Source organism: Plecotus auritus (genome assembly GCF_963455305.1).
Source record: "Plecotus auritus genome assembly, chromosome: 1".
In the NCBI taxonomy this organism is placed as follows: domain Eukaryota; kingdom Metazoa; phylum Chordata; class Mammalia; order Chiroptera; family Vespertilionidae; genus Plecotus; species Plecotus auritus.
Genome location: NC_137770.1, coordinates 71101447 through 71118762, shown reverse-complemented (window position 1 = coordinate 71118762; position 17316 = coordinate 71101447). Strand labels below are relative to the sequence as shown.

Genomic DNA, 17316 nt, shown 5'->3' with positions numbered 1-17316 from the left:
AGAGGAGCTGCTTGACCTCACTGGCTTACGGGGGGAAGGAATGAGAGCTACCTATCTGGGCCACTTTCCCGCCTGGGATCTTGGGGCATCACCCTGCCTCACCAGGGCCTCCGATGGCCACCTCCCCCCCCCCCCCGGGTTTCCTGGTTAAAATCACTCAGTTGTAAGGACACCATTGCTAAAGGTGACCATGGGGCTAAGAGCATCTCAAGGGCCTCAGACCAAAGCTTTCATTCCGCCTGTGACCAGGGACCGTTTCCTTTGTGCACTTTTGGAACTTAAATTCACAGTTGTTTATCAACGCAAACCCCCCCTAACCCATCCTTGTTCCATTTATCCCATAACTTCCCCTGGCCTCCAGGGCAGTAATGCCTCTGATAGGATTTTGGTTTGACTTCCCAGAGTATCATCCAGAAATGACTGACCTTTGGACATCCTTGAGCAATAGCCACAGGTCATTGGACAATGTTTGGGGTTGGTGTTTATGACAGCATCTGGAAGGATCCATCTTAGGGGTCCTCCAAGTAATGGTGCTGGTGCAGACCAGAGCTGGCATCATCAAGCACCTGCCACGCATTGGGCAAACATAGTTTTCAATCACAGCAGCATCTGCACAGTAGGTGCCGTCACTATTCCTTTTATAGGTGAGGATAAAGACTCAGGGGAGTGAAGCGGCTTGCCCAAGGGCACGTAACTGATGAGGGGGAAATGGAACTGGAAATCACCTCTGTCTGCTCCAAAGCCCATGTGTCTTGCTCTCGCCTCTCTTTAGTGCAGGCCCCTTACACGCCAAAGCCTGTGTCATCCAGATACACACGTGGGCCTGGAGATATGAGCCTGGCATGGCCACACATCCCCCTCAGACTGACTCCCTGTGCTCTGGGGTCCCCACACACTTCAGTTGCTTGGGCAAGACCCTTTGCTTAAAAGGCAGAGCAAGCCAGGGCCATTGGGGCCTGCTAGGAGCCAAAGCTGGGGGAGGGGACGGAGCTGTGTCCTTAGGTTTGTCCATTCTTGCTGTCCTAGATGAACAGCATGGGAAGGCAGGTGGGATGCACAGAACCGTCGGGTTCCTGTTCTGCTCCTGTTCGCCCCCTTGCCCTCTGCACTGCGGCCACGGGTCCTACCTCCTAGCCTTCCTCTGCTTCTCCTGCAGGGTGCACGGCACCAGCCAGGACTGACTTGCAGCTGCTTTCCACCCTTCACGTAACGTCTTCCCTTGCATGAGCATGTCTTGAAAATATCCCTTATATTTGTGTTGCATCTTAAACGTTTTGCAGCCCACTTTTACATTCAGTATCTCATGTGACCCCCATAAGAGCCCCATGAGAAGTGTAAGGCAGGATTTGTTGTGCATATAATGGATAAGTAAACTGAAGCCCGAGAGGGTATTTCTCATATGTGATGGCCAGCCCTGCGTTCTACCTAACCTCTCACCCACTGGCCATGCCACTAATCAGAGTCCTCTTTCAATTTGTCCCCTGCAGAGTCCTCGCAGCTCCTTGGAGGTGCCTCCTTAACTGCCCTGACGGTGTAGGGGCACCGAGGGGATAGAGCTCTGCCCTCCTCATCAAGTGGAGATGCTCTGGTTTTGTTTTGTTTCAGAAGCTGTTTTTAATGACTTTACATACACTGGGCTTCTGGGGAAATTTAATTTGAACAATGTTTCCATTTGCGGGGGAGGGAAGTCTACACAGTATTTGAAAACCACTGCACTAGATCACGTTGCTTTTAGCAGTCTTGGCATTTTCACATGTGCGCATTACCTTGTTTAACCCTCACACCTTTATCATGAGGAGCTAAGGACTTGAGGTCCAGAGACTTAGCATCTTCCCCACAGCCTGTTAGTGGCCGCAATAGAGCTTGGAGAGAGTGAGGTTCAGGAGCTCCTACCTGCTCTTTCCCTCTTGGCCGGACCAGCCGCTCCAGGAGGAGGTTGCCCCACCTGTCTCCTCAGCCTGTAACCCTTGCTTCCTTCCTGCCCCTCCCCAACACCCTCTCCTCTCCAGCCCATCATCTTCGTTTCGGACAGAGCAAACAGCAACAAGGAACTGAGTGTGGACCAGGAAGCAGAGGAGGGCAAAGACAAAACAGGCCCTGATAAGCAAAAGAAATCCCCACAGGTTCTGAGCATGTGGCATGAATGGGGTGGCCAGCACACACTGGGGTCTTCTATGCTTTTGGGGTGCTCGAGTTGGAGGGGACCAAGGGTGGGGTGTCTCTTTAACATCTAGAGGTTGGATTTATCTCACTGACCTTTTTCTCTCACCAAGTTCTTCTAAAACTTGGGGTGCTGTCGTGGGGGTTGGCAGCCACATCCAGGGAGTCCGAGGCCTGGGAAGGACAGGCTGAGCTCCCTGCTGGGCCCTGTCCAGCAGGACGATGAGGGAAGGGACAGCAAAGCCTGAGACAGAACAGCTCCTGTTTCCTGGTGTCCTCGAGCTCGTAACCAGGGGGGACAGTAGCAGAAAAGGGGCTGAATGAGAAATAGAGTCCTCCAGAGCCAAGGGGAGGGTTAGCCTGGAGCAGGGAGAAGTGTCATCTAATGGTTAGTGGAGGTGGGGCTAAGGGACAAAGGCCCATAGACCGATCCAGGGCCACCTCCTCTATGGGGTGCCATGCAACTGAGTGGGGGAGGGGCCCTCTGAGGACTTGGCCTTGATGACAGAGGCAGCTGGGAGATGTCAGATGGTCTGGCCCCTTTTGTCCTGCTGGGGCTCATTTGGTTGGGATGGTCAGGCTCACAACAGTGGAGAGGCTCTAGCTGGTGGGGATGGGGAAAGGGACCACAGGGCTGTCTGCATGTCTGCCCGGCTAAGGTATCTCCTGTCTGGGTGTCTGGGCTGGGAGGTATGGAGTGAAGGATTGCTGGCGCCTCATGGTTCTCACTCCTGCTCACGAGGTGTGACCAGGAAGGAGCACTGCCCGGACGCAGCTCCTGCTGCCCCTCGGGCTGTTGTAGGCACCCTGGCTCCTTCGGGCCAGAAGAGACTTTCCTCAGGGTCTGTCCGCCCCCCACCCCTGTGAGCCAGCTTTGCCTTGTGCTTCCACAGCCACGGCCTGGCAACACCGACCAGGAAACTGAAGAGCAGCAGCACTTCCAGAACATTTTCAGGCAAATAGCGGGTGATGTGAGTACCTCCAACTCCCACTCCCACTCCCACAGACACTCCTCCCCTTGAGTAACTGCTCACACGACCAGTGACTTCATCATCATTCAGTAGAGGTCATTTTGCTGGAAACAGGGGATATGTGTGGGTAGCACAGAAATCCACAAGTCAAGTCCTGGAGTTTTGGACAAACGCACCCACGGGTTGGCTCAGAGGCCTTTTGGCTGAGCTGCCCACTGCAGTCTTGACGGCCCAGGGTGCAATGTCTGCCTCCCACAGAAAAGCCCCCGCTTCCCTGCGGCAGTAGCACTGACGGGGACTGTACAGACAGGGGCAGCTGGGACTCATTTTGCAAAGCCTCTGCCCAGCAGCTCTGTTCTCTTGAACGTGACTCCCGTGCCCGCCCCCACCTTCCTCCTCAGGACATGGAGGTGTGTGCAGATGAGCTCAAGAACATCCTGAACTCAGTTTTGAACAAACGTGAGTGGCTCAAGCTGTCTGTGCGGGATGGTGGGCAGGTGTGTGTGTGTGTTATCTGAAAGTAGTTCCTCTTCTCCATACCTCCCAGACAAGGACCTGAAGACACAAGGGTTCACGCTGGAGTCCTGCCGTAGCATGATTGCTCTCATGGATGTATCCTTCCTGCCACCCTTCCCAGCCCTCAGGGGGCCAGGGCAACAATGAGGGGTGTCCAGTCAGGGGCCCAAAATTGCATGCAAGGGAAGGCTTAGGGAGGTCCTGAGTCAGAACCTCCTGGCTGCTGGTCTGAAAGGGGCTATTGGAGAAGGTACACGTTGGTAAGGCCTCTGGTTGTGACCAGCCCCTGGCCCCTGCTCTTACCTCAGGCTGGGATTCTGCCTGGGCCCTGGCCAAGCAAAAGTGGTCCTTAGGAGGCAGGTTCCCTGGGTCATAGACACTACCTTTGATTGGGGAGGTTGGGAGGGGAGGGTTAAATACCAGGACAGGGCATTAATACAGGACAGTGGCTAGGATATCCTGGGCAGAGCCTTCCCATGGGGCTACCTTCCCTGCAGAGCCTTCTAGAAACCCCCCCCCCTCCCAATCCCAGAGGATTCTGCTATGTGCACCCTGTAGCCCTGACCTTCCTCCAGACAGATGGCTCCGGGAGGCTGAACTTGCAAGAGTTCCATCACCTCTGGAAGAAGATCAAAGCCTGGCAGGTGGGGAGAGAGAACCAAGTGTGGGAGCGGAGGAGGAGGTTGAGTCTGGGGTTTAGTGTGTAACCACTGACCTCAAATGTCCTACTCCCAGAAAATTTTCAAGCACTACGACACAGACCAATCAGGCACCATCAACAGCTACGAGATGCGAAATGCAGTCAACGATGCAGGTGCTGGGACGGGGCGGGGGCCGGGGGGCTGGGGATGTGGACTGGAGCTGGTGGAAGCAGGAATGGGAAGAGAGGACTAGGCCACTGGGCCCTACTGGAGAAAGGGAGGAAAAGGGGCTTCTCATTTTCCTTTCCCAAGAGGAGGGACAATAGAATGCAGGCCTAAGAACTGCAGCTCTACTTCCTCCTCTCAAATGCTCCCTCCACAGGATTCCACCTCAACAGCCAGCTCTACGACATCATCACCATGAGGTATGCAGACAAATACATGAACATCGACTTTGACAGTTTCATCTGCTGCTTCGTCAGGCTGGAGGGCATGTTCAGTAAGTGGGGGCTACCACCCGCCACCTGTGCCCTTCCTGCCCCCTCCGCAGTGAGAGCTGTGGCAGTAAGAATCTCAGCCTGGTCACCCCATCTACTCTGTCCGGGATGAACAAAGGCGAAGGCCCTCTTTAGGCTCAGAATGGATTGGCAAAGGGAGGGAGGGCTATAGGTGACACTCTGCCTGGCAGAATATGGTCCTCTTAAGAAAAGTTACAGTAGTAGAGGGAGAGCGAGCCTGTGGCCTCTGGCCTGTATTCCTTCTTCCACACAGGAGCTTTTAATGCATTTGACAAGGACGGAGACGGCATCATCAAACTCAGCGTTCTAGAGGTAAAGCCTGCAAGAAGCAGTACGCTCCCCTTGTACCTTAAAATTCAAGGTGGAGTCAATGAGGCAGACTGGACCCAGTGTGCTCTTCACTTCCCAGTGGTGTGGAAGGATGGGGTAGGAGAGGAACAGAAAGGGAAGCACAGTGGGGAATGTGGCTCGTGGGGAATGTACACACCAAAGGGTCCTCATTCCTAAAATGACTTTATGCTGGAAAACATGTACCTTCCCAGGAGAGATCTGGGGGAGGCTGCTGCTGCTTCCTATAATACCTTCCCAGGGTGAGAGCCTTTCCCCTACCCTGTGAGTCCCCTCGGGCTGGACTCTGTTGTTCTTTGCATTCTGATCTTGGGACTTCCTCTTTCAGTGGCTGCAGCTCACCATGTATGCCTGAACCAAGCTGGCCTCAGCCAGGGCCGTGCGGGATCACTCAGGATTTGTTTCACCCAATACAGCTAGAACCACTTACCTCAAAGGTTGCGGTAGCTGCCTCCAGGCGCCCAGGCTGGCCTCCAGGCGCCTCATCGGTCTTGTTCCTCCTCCACTTCACCGCCCACTCAGCCTCAGGGCATCTGTCCATCTGTCATGCCCAAACCAACCCTTTCATTAAGGAACTTTGTCCCTTAACTGGAGGCAAGTGTCTGTCTGCCTCAGCCAGTGGTAGCCCAGCAGAGATTTGCTTGGAACCTGAGCGGCCTCAGCTCTGAAGCAAATGCTCTCCTTCACGGCAGTGCCCTGGGCTTTTCACAGAAGCCTTAGCTGATGGCACTCAGTACCTCCTGCGCTGGATCCCTCTACCGCCCACCGCACAATCACCAAACAAGCCCTTGGTTCTGGTTATTTCAGGATGGGCCTGCTCTGGAGGAAACTAGCTCAGTGACAGAGAGCTGGAGACTTTGGGTTGTCTGAATCATCAGTTTGGCTGCTTTCTGAAAAGTAGTAGATCTAAATAAAGGCAGGTTCTATTGTGTTTTGTTTTCTCACATTTAGTTATCAGCCATCAGCTGAATAGCTTCCAATCTTACATTCACGTATAGAGAGCCCAAGTTTCATTATACAACAATGAAAAACACACACATACACAAATAAACCCCGAGTCCCACTTTAATCATACCTATTTGTGTTTCTTGAGCATAGAAATCACTCAGATATATGAGGAAACAGAGAGGAATGGCTCTTGGTATACAGAACAAGAATAAATGGGTAACCCATAACTGGAGGGTCACTTATCTATATATATAAATGCCTAAATGACCGTTACGACCAAACGACTGGAATAACCAGAATGACCAGTCACTATGATGTGCACTGACCACCAGGGGGCAGACACTCAATGCAGGAGCTGCCCCTGGTGGTCAGTGCTCTCCCACAGCCAACCTCTGCCTGCTGGCCAACCTCCTGCGGGTGGGTGGCGGTGGACACGGCCCCTTTCCCAGGAGGGCCTCGGGGCCGGCAGCCAACCTCCCATGCCCTGTCCCACCGCCCCCCACCCCCTGCCAACAGGCCCGATCTGCCATCTGACTGCCACGGTGGTGGCGCAGCAGTGAGGGAAGGAGGAGGGGGCCCCTCCCTCCGGCTGGCGAACCTCCCACGGTTCCTCCCCGCATCCCTCCCCTGGGTGGTAGGCCCCGTCCCTCCCCCAGGCCAGCAGGTACTGGTGGTGGCGCGGTAGCGAGGGAAGGAGGAGGGGGTGAGGCGGGGAACCGCACAGTGGCAGGGCGCCGATGGCAGCGTCGGCGTCTGGCATCCATTCCTTCCGTGCCTGGCCCAGCAACCGTCGCCTCCTCTCCCCACCCTGCTGGGGCCTATAGGCCCCAATCAGCACGGCCCGGATCAGCCTGGCTCCAACTGGCCCTGATGGCTGGCCAGGCCTAGGGACCCTACCCATGCATGAATTTTGTGCACCGGGCCTCTAGTCCTATATAATAAAAGCCTAATTGTCCATCCAACCATTTCACCAGTCGCTATGATGCACATTGACCACCAGGGGGCAGACGCTCCGACTGGTAGGTTAGCTTGCTGCTGGAGTCCAGCCCATCGGGACTGGGCAAGATGGGCCGGACATGCCCTGGAGCCCTCCCGCAGTCCTTCCTGGCCCCGATCATGCACTGGTGGGGTCCCATGGCCTGGCCTGCAGGGATTGGGCGGAAACCGGCTCTCCAACATCCCCCGAGGGGTCCCAGATTGCGAAAGGGCGCAGGCCAGGCCAAGGGACCCCACCGGTGCACAAATCCATGCACCAGGCCTCTAGTCTAAGCATAATGGAGCAGAAATGTAGTTTTCAATCTTAGCTCCTTCATTAATTAATTGACCTCTGTGTATGAACTTGAACAAATCCTTAAATGTAACTGTTTGACAAACTTATCTGGCCCATGGTCTGTGGCTTATCTATAACCATCTTGTGTTTCCTACCCAATTTTCTTCTTAGTCTCTATACCAACATGGAAAAGAAGGGGTTGGGCTAGGAAATGTGCAGATAAGGTAAAAAAAGGAAACAATTTGTAAAAGTACTTTATTTTCCTCTTGTATTTGCTTTATATCTTGCTTTTACAAAGTTATGAAGTTCACAGGTTTATACCAAAATGTAAGAAGGCTAAGCTATTTGCTTATAAACATTTTTGCAGTCAAATGTCATCTGATTTCACTTTCCTAATCCATAGTCAATATAAAAAATTCAAATACCAGGCATGCTAGAGCAGCTCTAGGGCATGTGTTCCTCTTAGGCAGGAGGAAGATTTTCAATAGCCTTTCCTCTTTGACTCCCCTCTTTCCCAATCCAACTGGGCTACTACCTTGAATTTAGAGCAAACATGGGAAATTTTAGTGCATGTGACCCAGCAGGGCCACATATTTGGGAGTTGGAGGTGAGGTTAGGGATTACTGTCTAATAAGCAGTAGGTGTAGTTTACATCATAATTTCACACCCACTAGCATATGGGACTCAGTATAACCCAAATCACCACCACAGCTCCTATTCCTAGTCATTAGATAGCTTCTTTGCAATCCTGAGGGTCCTGATGATTTGGGGCAGGGACGAGATCACTATTATCAATGTGGCAGGCATGGCCTTCCCAGAAATTCTAAAGCTCTCCTTTAGGCAACAAGAACAAAATCTGTCCATCAGTGTATATTAACTGCAGTTATTTGAGCAAACCAGGGGGAACATGCTGTTCAAATATCACATCACAATATACTTTGATCTCCCCTCCAATGAATTCTCTTCCATAAAACATACCATACCATTCCACTAAATGTTGTACACCTACTCCCACCAAACCATCCACATACCTAGTCACTAAAGTTGTCCACTATATAATCTACCCAAGACCCCCAAAAAAACAAAAAACAAAGAAACCTTTGTTAAGCAAATAATCACTTAAATAGCAATGATTTTGCCTATAACTTATAGGTAGGTCAGGAGCTAAACACTCAATTGCTAACTCTTCTCAGACAGAAAAAACTTCTCTCCACCAAAGCAGGAGTGTGGTAGCAATGATGTTCTCTTCAAGTAGCATCAGATCAAAATAATTCTTTGCTCCTAAGAGTTTTGTTTGCATTGTGTTTAACTGAGTAGAAGCGTATGCCAAAATACATTTTGAACCTGATTAAAACTTCAGGATAAAACTTGTAGTGACTGATATTATATCAGAACAAACTGCCATTAAAAGACTAGCATATGCACACAAAAGGATTTACACTAGGGTTTCCTTGGCTTCTAGCCGTTAGAAGTAGGCACACATAATTAAAAAATAACGTTCTAAAAAATGGTCTCCGACTCCTTATAAGAAATGAGTCAGGTTCTGTCAGGTCATGTAACGGTTTCCTTTCTTCATAAAGTACTAAATACCAGAGTTTATGCAAATCCCTGAGCCACAGCTCTTCTCTGAGGGGGACAGAGGGCTAGAATCAGTCAAGACATCAAAGAAGACTTAAAAATGGCCAAAATTCTGCATAACTTTCAAGACACTTTAAAGTAGTAACACAACCATACGTAAGCAGCCAAGATGTTTACAGTGCATTTAGGATAACACACTAACCTGATGTTAAACAAATTTTACACATCCTTAAAACAAAAACATTATTGCTACTGCTTCAAAGGCCATTTCTATGAAATGAGGAAAAGTATTCCAAGTACAGGTGCCCATCCGTATACACGTGTACAAGGATCATTCCTATACACAAAGGCAGACAGACTGTGCACAATTCCACCAAAGTGAAACCCAAACTGGTTCTTACTGACTCTACCTGCAAAGGTTCCCCTCACTTGCCCAACACCCGCCCTACAAAGCTTCACCACTCTTTGCAGACATGTCCTCAGGCAGGACAGAAGGACACCTATGCACCAGTGCATGCAAGACTTTCTTAGCACACTACCCAGCCATCTTAGAAATGCTGCTTCACTACCCAGAGAAAAATGCCAGGTTTGGCAATAAGTCCAAATATGCTTTCCTGGGAATTTACCATTCCCAAACCCACAGAACAGCCTGGCTTCTCTGGTCACCTGTACCGGAAATGGGGGTGAAAAGGGGGAAAAGCTTCATAATCTCATAGAGAAACAGCACAAACAGTCCTGATGCAATAGGATTCTCTCTGGTCTCTCTCAAGTGTCATGTAAATCTCAATAATGTGGTTAACAAAAAAGTTTTCCCATTCACAAAGACAGAAGTAAATAGCTTGTGGGGCCATTCATTATCTAGTAGTAGCTCCTTTAGTAGGTCTTAATCTTTTGGATCCAGTAAAAATCATTAGAGCCTTCCCTGGAAAAAAAGGACACATACTTCGTCTTGCATACAATTTCAGGGGGTTCGCATACCTTCCAGAAACCTATCCACGAATCCCCAGAGAAGTCCTCCTGCCCTAGAGCCAAAGTGAAGGAGGCATGTGAGTAGATGTGTGTGCACCAACAGGAGTGGGGAGAAACCTGGATGCTCTGCAATCCTAGAACATAGTAGGATTTGTTGTGTAGCCCTGTGCTGCTCTTCCTTCTCCTGTCTCCCTGAAGAACCTTTCAAAGTGAACCCAGAAACAAAAGAATGAAAAGCAACACTTCTACAGCTTCTCTTCGGAGTCCAGAGAAAGGCCCAAACAGAGCAGTCTCCCTAAGACTTTGTTACTGTGGCTGCTCTCAATGGACAGGTGGTCTTTACCTTCACCATATTCCACTCTTTCTTCCCAGCTAGTGGAGAGGTGAAGGCAAGACAATGGTTTTAGAAATCAGTTTCTAAGAAGCCTGCTTGAGGCCCTGAAAACTGAATTCAGATGCTTTATCCTAACTCCCCTATCTTAGGTGCTGCAGGTGAGTGCAACGCGTTCTGTAGGTCTCAATCCCACAGCAGCCTTGAGAGTCAGAAACTGCAAAGGGAGATAAAGGCTGCACCTCCAGGTCAAACAGCCGACGATCCCTGCAGCAGTGAGTGCCCAAGTCTAACAGCACCATTTCAGGTGGACATTAGGTCTGCGTGCTGCCTTGAGCCAAGCACTCCAGCAACACGTGCAGAGGGTCACTGGGTAGCACTGTCTGTAAGGACTTGCCATTATGTGATCTGCTGTCTCAATTCCTAAAACAGTCAGCAGAGCAGTCACTTAGCTGCTAAAAATCTACCGTGTCTTCCTTTACATTTAGAGCCAGCTCTGTCATCTACAAAGCAAGAGAATATTGACACACACTAAACATAATTGTTAAGAAGAAAACTATTTGCTTCCAATTTAAAATACCCAGTTATTATAAGCAGAAAAATTAAAACTGATCCTAAAAATCTAGCATTTGAACAAACTGGTACTTAAAGCTTGACTACAAGTTTAAACCATCATAAGAACATAAACTAAAATCACAAACTTGAAATCAGTAACATGATTAGGGTCAAATCAGGTAACCAATTCAGATCTGCATCTTTAATAAACATCTGGAGAACACCAGTAGCATAAATTACCATATGCCACGCTGTCCCAGGAGCATGGTTCCTTAAAATCTGTTTAAATCTGACAAACCTCCAGCAAGATCTTAAAGTGTAACCTATCGTCCCATAGAGCTGCTCAGACTTACCCTAAGGGTAAGTCTGGCTGGTAATCACTTTCTCCTTCCCCCCGCTTCACAGGGGAAGGGAGGAGAGTGGCCGGTGTGAGGGGCCAATATGAAATACGTTCAACTAATGACTTCCCAACATGGGAGGCAAAAAACTTCATGAATCAACTTTACTGTCATCCTCAGCATGTCGCTCAATGTGTCCCGTAGCATCCTAGGAATAAAGGAAAAAGGGCCCATGAGAGAGAAGTTGGAAGGACAAGAGAAAGTCCAGCCAAGGAGAGTTTTCGGGGTACATCCTATGATCTACACATGAAAGGCAGTTAGGACCCAGCATTCTTCACCTGAAACCTCATTATACTACCCTCAAATCTATGAGTAATAATAAAGAGAAAAACCCCTCGGCTCCCCCTATTTATTATAATTCTGAACATTCCAACGAGGCAAAAGGTTTCCAAACCCTGCTCCCAGGGGTCGAATGACCTCCGATTGACCTCAAACCCCAACGACGTACCTGTTTGGACCCTTTCCTTGCAGTGAAAAAAGCATCACAGTTCTTCCAGCGACATTTCAGAGTCTGAAAGTTTGGGTTTGTATGGTCAGTCAGCAAATGTTGTTTTAAGTGATCTACAACGCCAAATATCAGAGAGCAGCCATGCCACTGGAGAGAAACAGGATGAAAACGTTAAAAAGGGTACCAGAAACATGCCAACAGAACATTCCTACTTGTATACTGTAAGTTTGATGGAAACAAAAAATAAGCCCCTAATTATTTAATTTATTCTTGGCTAGCAAAACAAAGCCAGAGACAACCAAATTAATGACCAATATGACAAGGAACCTTGAAAAGACTGGGAAGTCTTCTGACATTTTGGTATTTTAAGAAGACAAAGCACTAAATTAGCCAGTACATCGTTAAGTTAGTAAATATGTATAGACAAGTTACAATAAATTTCAGTTTATATCATACTTATTCTTTATCTTGCCATCACAAAATGAGTTTCTTTGTCCATTTATTTAAAAAGACAAAGAGCGTTCCTGTGATACTGAAAGGGCTGTTTTGAACAATTCTAAGAACTACTGACTTGTAAACTTAAAGCTAAAAGTGCCTGATTAAAAAGAAAAAAAAAATTGTGAAAATATGTGTTGTAGAAAACTGTTTGCCATGGAACCTGGCTTTTCACAAAATCTTTATCACCTGAATCACAGTCTTGTGATGATCTACTTTTTTTAACTGTAATTTTACTTCTCAATGTGACTAGATTCCAGTCGTTATAAAGCATAAGGACTCTTTGTCTTGGCTTTTTCCCCACAGGCTTGCTTGTACTAAATCTTATGATTCTGATTCTAACATGTTCATTTCTAAAATGTAATACAAATTTGAGCATTTCCTCTGTCAGTACCTCCCATCTCTCTAGCTTTAAAACCAGACAGTATTTTCTCCATTTCTCTAGATAAGCTAACTCTGTATTTGTATACTCTGCATCCTGTTACACTAGATTTGCTTTTCTTCAATGAGAAGACTAAAAAGCAAACAGTAATGTGTAAAAAGCTGCAAAGTAATTAAGCTGTGGACAAGCCCAAAATCAAATTTTAAAATGGAGTTTATTCTATCAATCTGAAAAGAAGGTTAGGGTTTAGGGGGAAATAAATTCAGTGTCATAAATTTTTTTTGGTCACTGATATTAGAACTGATGAAACAAATTAAGGCTTATAAGGAGTAAGTGTGAACATTTTGAGGGTTAATCACCTGCACCCACCCCAAAATAAAAACTTCACAATTTAGCCTAGAAAGCTGAAGTTTAACATTTCAAGAAGACAAATTTTTATTTGCCTAGCCCCCCAAAACCAATGAGAACACAAACCAAACTATTAAAATGTGTAATCCGTACGGAATGGGTGTAGATTGGGCAGGTAAGGAAAAGAAACACTCTTACTTTTTCATATACTTATGCACTGTTGATATATTTGTAAGAATGTACTGATTTTATCACAAAACAAAATAAAAACCACCAGGTGGATAACCTGAGTGGAGGGTATTTAAATATACCTCATTTCCAATCTTAAGACAGATTTTCCATTAAAGAACTATAGAAAAGCATCAATGTACGTTTTTTAAAAATAAGCTTCCTTGTCCTACAGTAGAATGCATAAAGTTGATGCTCAAACAGAGAAAAGCTACCCTGATGACAACGAAGGTCTATAAATTAGCCTGGAGTTAAGCAACTCCGAACAGTTTCATTCCTTACCCAGCAGCGGTAATTCTGCATCAGATTTAGCCTCACGGCCTGAATACTGCCATCGTAACAGCCAGTATAAATCTGGAGGAAGAGGTTTATCATATCAGACCAATACACACACACCAAAACACAACTACGAAACATCCTCAAAATAAGAGTCAAAAGCTACTTATAGCAACTTAAGAAAATACTGACACTAAACGCATCCCAGCCCCATGGCACTACAATGGGAAAGTATCCTCTAGATCTTTTCTTCTAGGCCCTTTGAAGCTGTGCCCCTTCCAGAGCTGCTCTCGGGACCCTGGCCGACAGCAAAACTGGCAGGGCTCAGAGGCACCACCCACACTTTAACTGGCGCAGCTCGGGCTTCCACTGGGCGTTACGTATTAGGCATCTGTATTTCATTGGAACACAGGGTTCTACTACTCAGAGTCTGAAAAACCATCCATTCTTGTTCAACCTCATAATTTAAAAATAAAGTAAGTCAAGGATTAGCAGGGTTAAATGAGTTAGCTTCTACTTTTAGGTATGCTATAACTATGTCATACTAGCCAAAACTCCTGGCTCCAATATTCTGTTCAGATCATAATGTCTCTGGAAAAAGCACACTCTTTTTTAAAAAACATCTTAAATTTATCTTCTACTTAATGGTACTATTAGATTTTTATTGCAATTATTTAGCTATTAATAGAAAATGAAATATTCAACAATATTACTAGGTTTTATCTTGATAACATTATGCCAAAAAATAGAAAGGCAATCAATAATGAGGCATATCAGAAACAGATGACATTTTTGGAAGTGACAAGTAGTAACATTATTATCAGTTTGTAGAATTTTTAGTAAATATATTCAAAGGCAAATGTGTGACACGGCAAACAATACTCACCATACTTTTATGGATGGTCATACACATAATCATGTCTTTGTGTCCTCCATAAACTTGCAATCGATCATGGGACTTAGAGGGAGGAAAAAAACAAAAAGAGAATTAAGGTTATTTACATCTTGTGTTTAATAAGCACAGTCCCTGAAGGCCTTTGGCAGGTTTAAAACTACACATGAGGCACCTGAGGATATGTTTTTGGTTGTTTTTTTTTTTAATTGATTTTTAGACAGAGAGGAAGGAGAGAGAAACATCAATGTGAGAAACATTGATTGGTTGCCTCTAGCACATGCCCAGGGATTGAACCTGCAACCTGGGTATGTGCCTGACCAGGAATCAAACCCGCAACCTTTTGGTGTATAGAATGATGCTCTAACCAACTGAGCCACCCAGCCATAGCTCAGTAGCATTTTTTTTTTTAAATACATTTTATTGATTTTTTACAGCGAGGAAGGGAGAAGGATAGAGAGTTAGAAACATCGATGAGAGAGAAACATCGATCAGCTGCCTCCTGCACACCCCCCACTGGGGATGTGCCCGCAACCAAGGTACATGCCCATGACCAGAATCGAACCTGGGACCCTTGAGTCCGCAGGCTGACGCTCTATCCACTAAGCCAAACCGGTTTGGGCGCTCAGTAGCACTTTAACAGAAATATAATCTAGCCCTAGCTGGTTTGGCTCAGTGGATAGAGCGTGTGCCGGCGAACAGAAGGGTCCTGGGTTCGATTCCGGTCAAGGGCACATACCTTGGTTGCAGGCTCCTCCCAGGCACAGGCCCTGGTCAGGGTGCACGGGAGGCAACCAATTGATGTGTTTCTCTCACATGGATATTTCTCTCTGTCTTTCCCTCTCTCTTCCACTCTCTCTAAAATCAATGGAAAAATATCCTGGGGTGAGGATTAAAAAAAGAAAAAGAAATATAATCTAGCTCTAGCCAGTTTTGCTCAGTGGTTAGAGTGTTGGCCCCTGGGACTGAAGGGTCTCTCGGGTTTGATTCCCAGTCAAGGGCACATACCTCGGTTGCTGGCTCAATTCCTAGCCCCGGCTAGGGTGCATGCAGGAAGCAGCCAATCAATGGTCTCTCCCACATCCATGTTTCTCTCTCTCTCTCTCTCTCTTCCCTCTCCCCCCAACTCCTTACCTTCCACTCTCTAAAAACCAATGGAAAAATATCCTTGGGTGAGGATTTAAAAAAAGAAAAGAAATATACTCTAATGGCAATCTTTTTAATAAGTTCTCCTCCTAAGGGAGGATGCCGGGAACCAATTCCAGCATGTAATAATTCAAGAGTTCCATCAAAAGGCTGATGGGACTTGGTGGGCTCAACAAGGGTGAGCCACATATGTAATTTACCTGAATGGGATTGTTAACTCCAGACAGCTCAGGGCATTTTATTGCCTCCTGTTGGCCAAACACCTGAACAGCTGTAGACTATTCCCGAAACTGACCCTCTCTGTAAACCCTTTGATACCTTACCCTTTGAAGTGCATATGTCCACCTTGCCTTGGGACAAATTGTGTTTAATAAAAGCACGGGGTCCTGAGACAAGGAGAGTCTTCTAGCTCCTTCAGCTGAAGCTCCTCTGACCCCCAATGCCTTTCAAAACTATCTTTCGTCGTCCATGGACTCTTTAATCATCTACGCGCAGCCCCTTTCTCTAGAATGCTGAAGGCTGGGAAAAGAACCCCGGCAGGAGGAGCTGGTAATTGGAATGAATACAACCAATTTCTGTAGTTTCAAAGTCTCCAACTTCAAATTGCATTTAAGGAGAATTAGATGGGTTTTAGAGACTGCAGTTGCTGTCCAGAAACCATTTACATTTTGATACCTATGAGGCTGACTGACCACGCACCCCAGAGCAGCTGAAAGCACAGTCCGTGAATCAGCTGCTTCATAATTACCTAGAGTGCCTGTGAAGAATGCAGATTCCTGGGTCCCAACCCAACCTTATTATATTAAAATGTCAACATCAAACCTAAGTAGACAGTCTCCCCAAATCATTCAAGCAAAATACTGGATCTAAATTCTACCTGTAATTCGTAGACACGAACAAATTTATCCAGGCAAGCAGTCACCATCACTTTTCCTAGGATGTTCACCACAGTCACTGCATGATTGTGACCTTTATAGATCCGCACAAGCTCCCCAGTCTGCATCGGGAGAGAGAGGAGTCAGTAGACTTTCCAGATATCTTCCTACTTTGAGATTTATGATTCTCTAATTCTAAAAGTCATAATTCTGAGGCTTCTTGTACAACCACATAGCTACACTAATTTTAACAGCTGAAGTACTCTCACAAGCATTTGTTACCCACACAAAATATATGAAATGTATCCTGATGGAGAAAACTTAATGTCATAGGAAAAGAAGGGTCACAGCTCTATCTGTATGTATTTTATAGCTTTCGAAGTACAGCTGACCCTTAAACAATGCAGGGGTTAGGGGCACTGGCCACATGCAGTTGAAAATCAGCATGTAACTCTTGACTCCCCTAAAACTTAAGTTGTCCTTCAGTATTTATGGAAAAATGGCCCCAATACCCTCAAGATACCAAAATCCTAGGCTCAAATCCCCTATATAAAATGGCATAGAACAATGCATACAGTCAGGCCCTCCACATCTACGGATTCATAATCACATATCAAAAACAGTACAGGTATTTATTGGGGGAAAATCCACATATATATGGACCCAAGTAGTTCAAACCTGTATTGTTCACAGGTCAACTATATTTTCACTTTTATCATTTCATTGGATCTGGGTAAGTCCCTGAGGACTTGGATTATCCCCAGGTTTACAGACCAGGAACTGGGCTTCAAAGAGTTGCCTCTATGACGTGAGTAGAGTCTCTCAGCTGTTTTCATTAGTTCTATTTTAAACTATATATGATATCCACTTTCTTAGCGCCTCAGATGCTCAATTTATCTCATTTAAATGTGGCATTCAAACTAAACCTCACATAAACTTTGAGTCTGTCCCCTATTAAAAATTTTGATGAGGTCAGAAATTCTAGGGTGCTCAATATTACCTAAGAGCTCATGCATAGGGATT

At 46.6% G+C, this 17316-nt stretch overlaps 2 protein-coding genes across 13 annotated transcripts in view; one reads left to right on the top strand and one right to left on the bottom strand.

Annotated features, from left to right (window-relative positions):
- Positions 1-6325, top strand: part of CAPN3 (calpain 3) — a 48260-nt gene extending 41935 nt beyond the window's left edge. For both annotated transcript variants that reach the window (XM_080672082.1, XM_080672083.1), the window contains 9 exons: positions 2010-2123; positions 3054-3131; positions 3533-3590; positions 3679-3743; positions 4223-4291; positions 4383-4461; positions 4671-4787; positions 5060-5118; positions 5483-6325. In XM_080672082.1, the coding sequence (XP_080528208.1) occupies positions 2010-2123; positions 3054-3131; positions 3533-3590; positions 3679-3743; positions 4223-4291; positions 4383-4461; positions 4671-4787; positions 5060-5118; positions 5483-5509 (666 nt within the window). In that variant the 3' untranslated portion in view covers positions 5510-6325. The remainder of the gene's footprint in view (positions 1-2009; positions 2124-3053; positions 3132-3532; positions 3591-3678; positions 3744-4222; positions 4292-4382; positions 4462-4670; positions 4788-5059; positions 5119-5482) is intronic.
- Positions 6326-7606: 1281 nt separating this feature from the next.
- Positions 7607-17316, bottom strand: part of ZNF106 (zinc finger protein 106) — a 63883-nt gene continuing 54173 nt past the window's right edge. For all 11 annotated transcript variants that reach the window (XM_080650101.1, XM_080650100.1, XM_080650094.1 and 8 more), the window contains 5 exons: positions 16296-16415; positions 14267-14338; positions 13387-13458; positions 11652-11798; positions 7607-11351 (listed from right to left, as the gene is read on the bottom strand). In XM_080650101.1, coding sequence (XP_080506227.1) covers positions 11295-11351; positions 11652-11798; positions 13387-13458; positions 14267-14338; positions 16296-16415 — 468 coding nt within the window. In that variant the 3' untranslated portion in view covers positions 7607-11294. The remainder of the gene's footprint in view (positions 11352-11651; positions 11799-13386; positions 13459-14266; positions 14339-16295; positions 16416-17316) is intronic.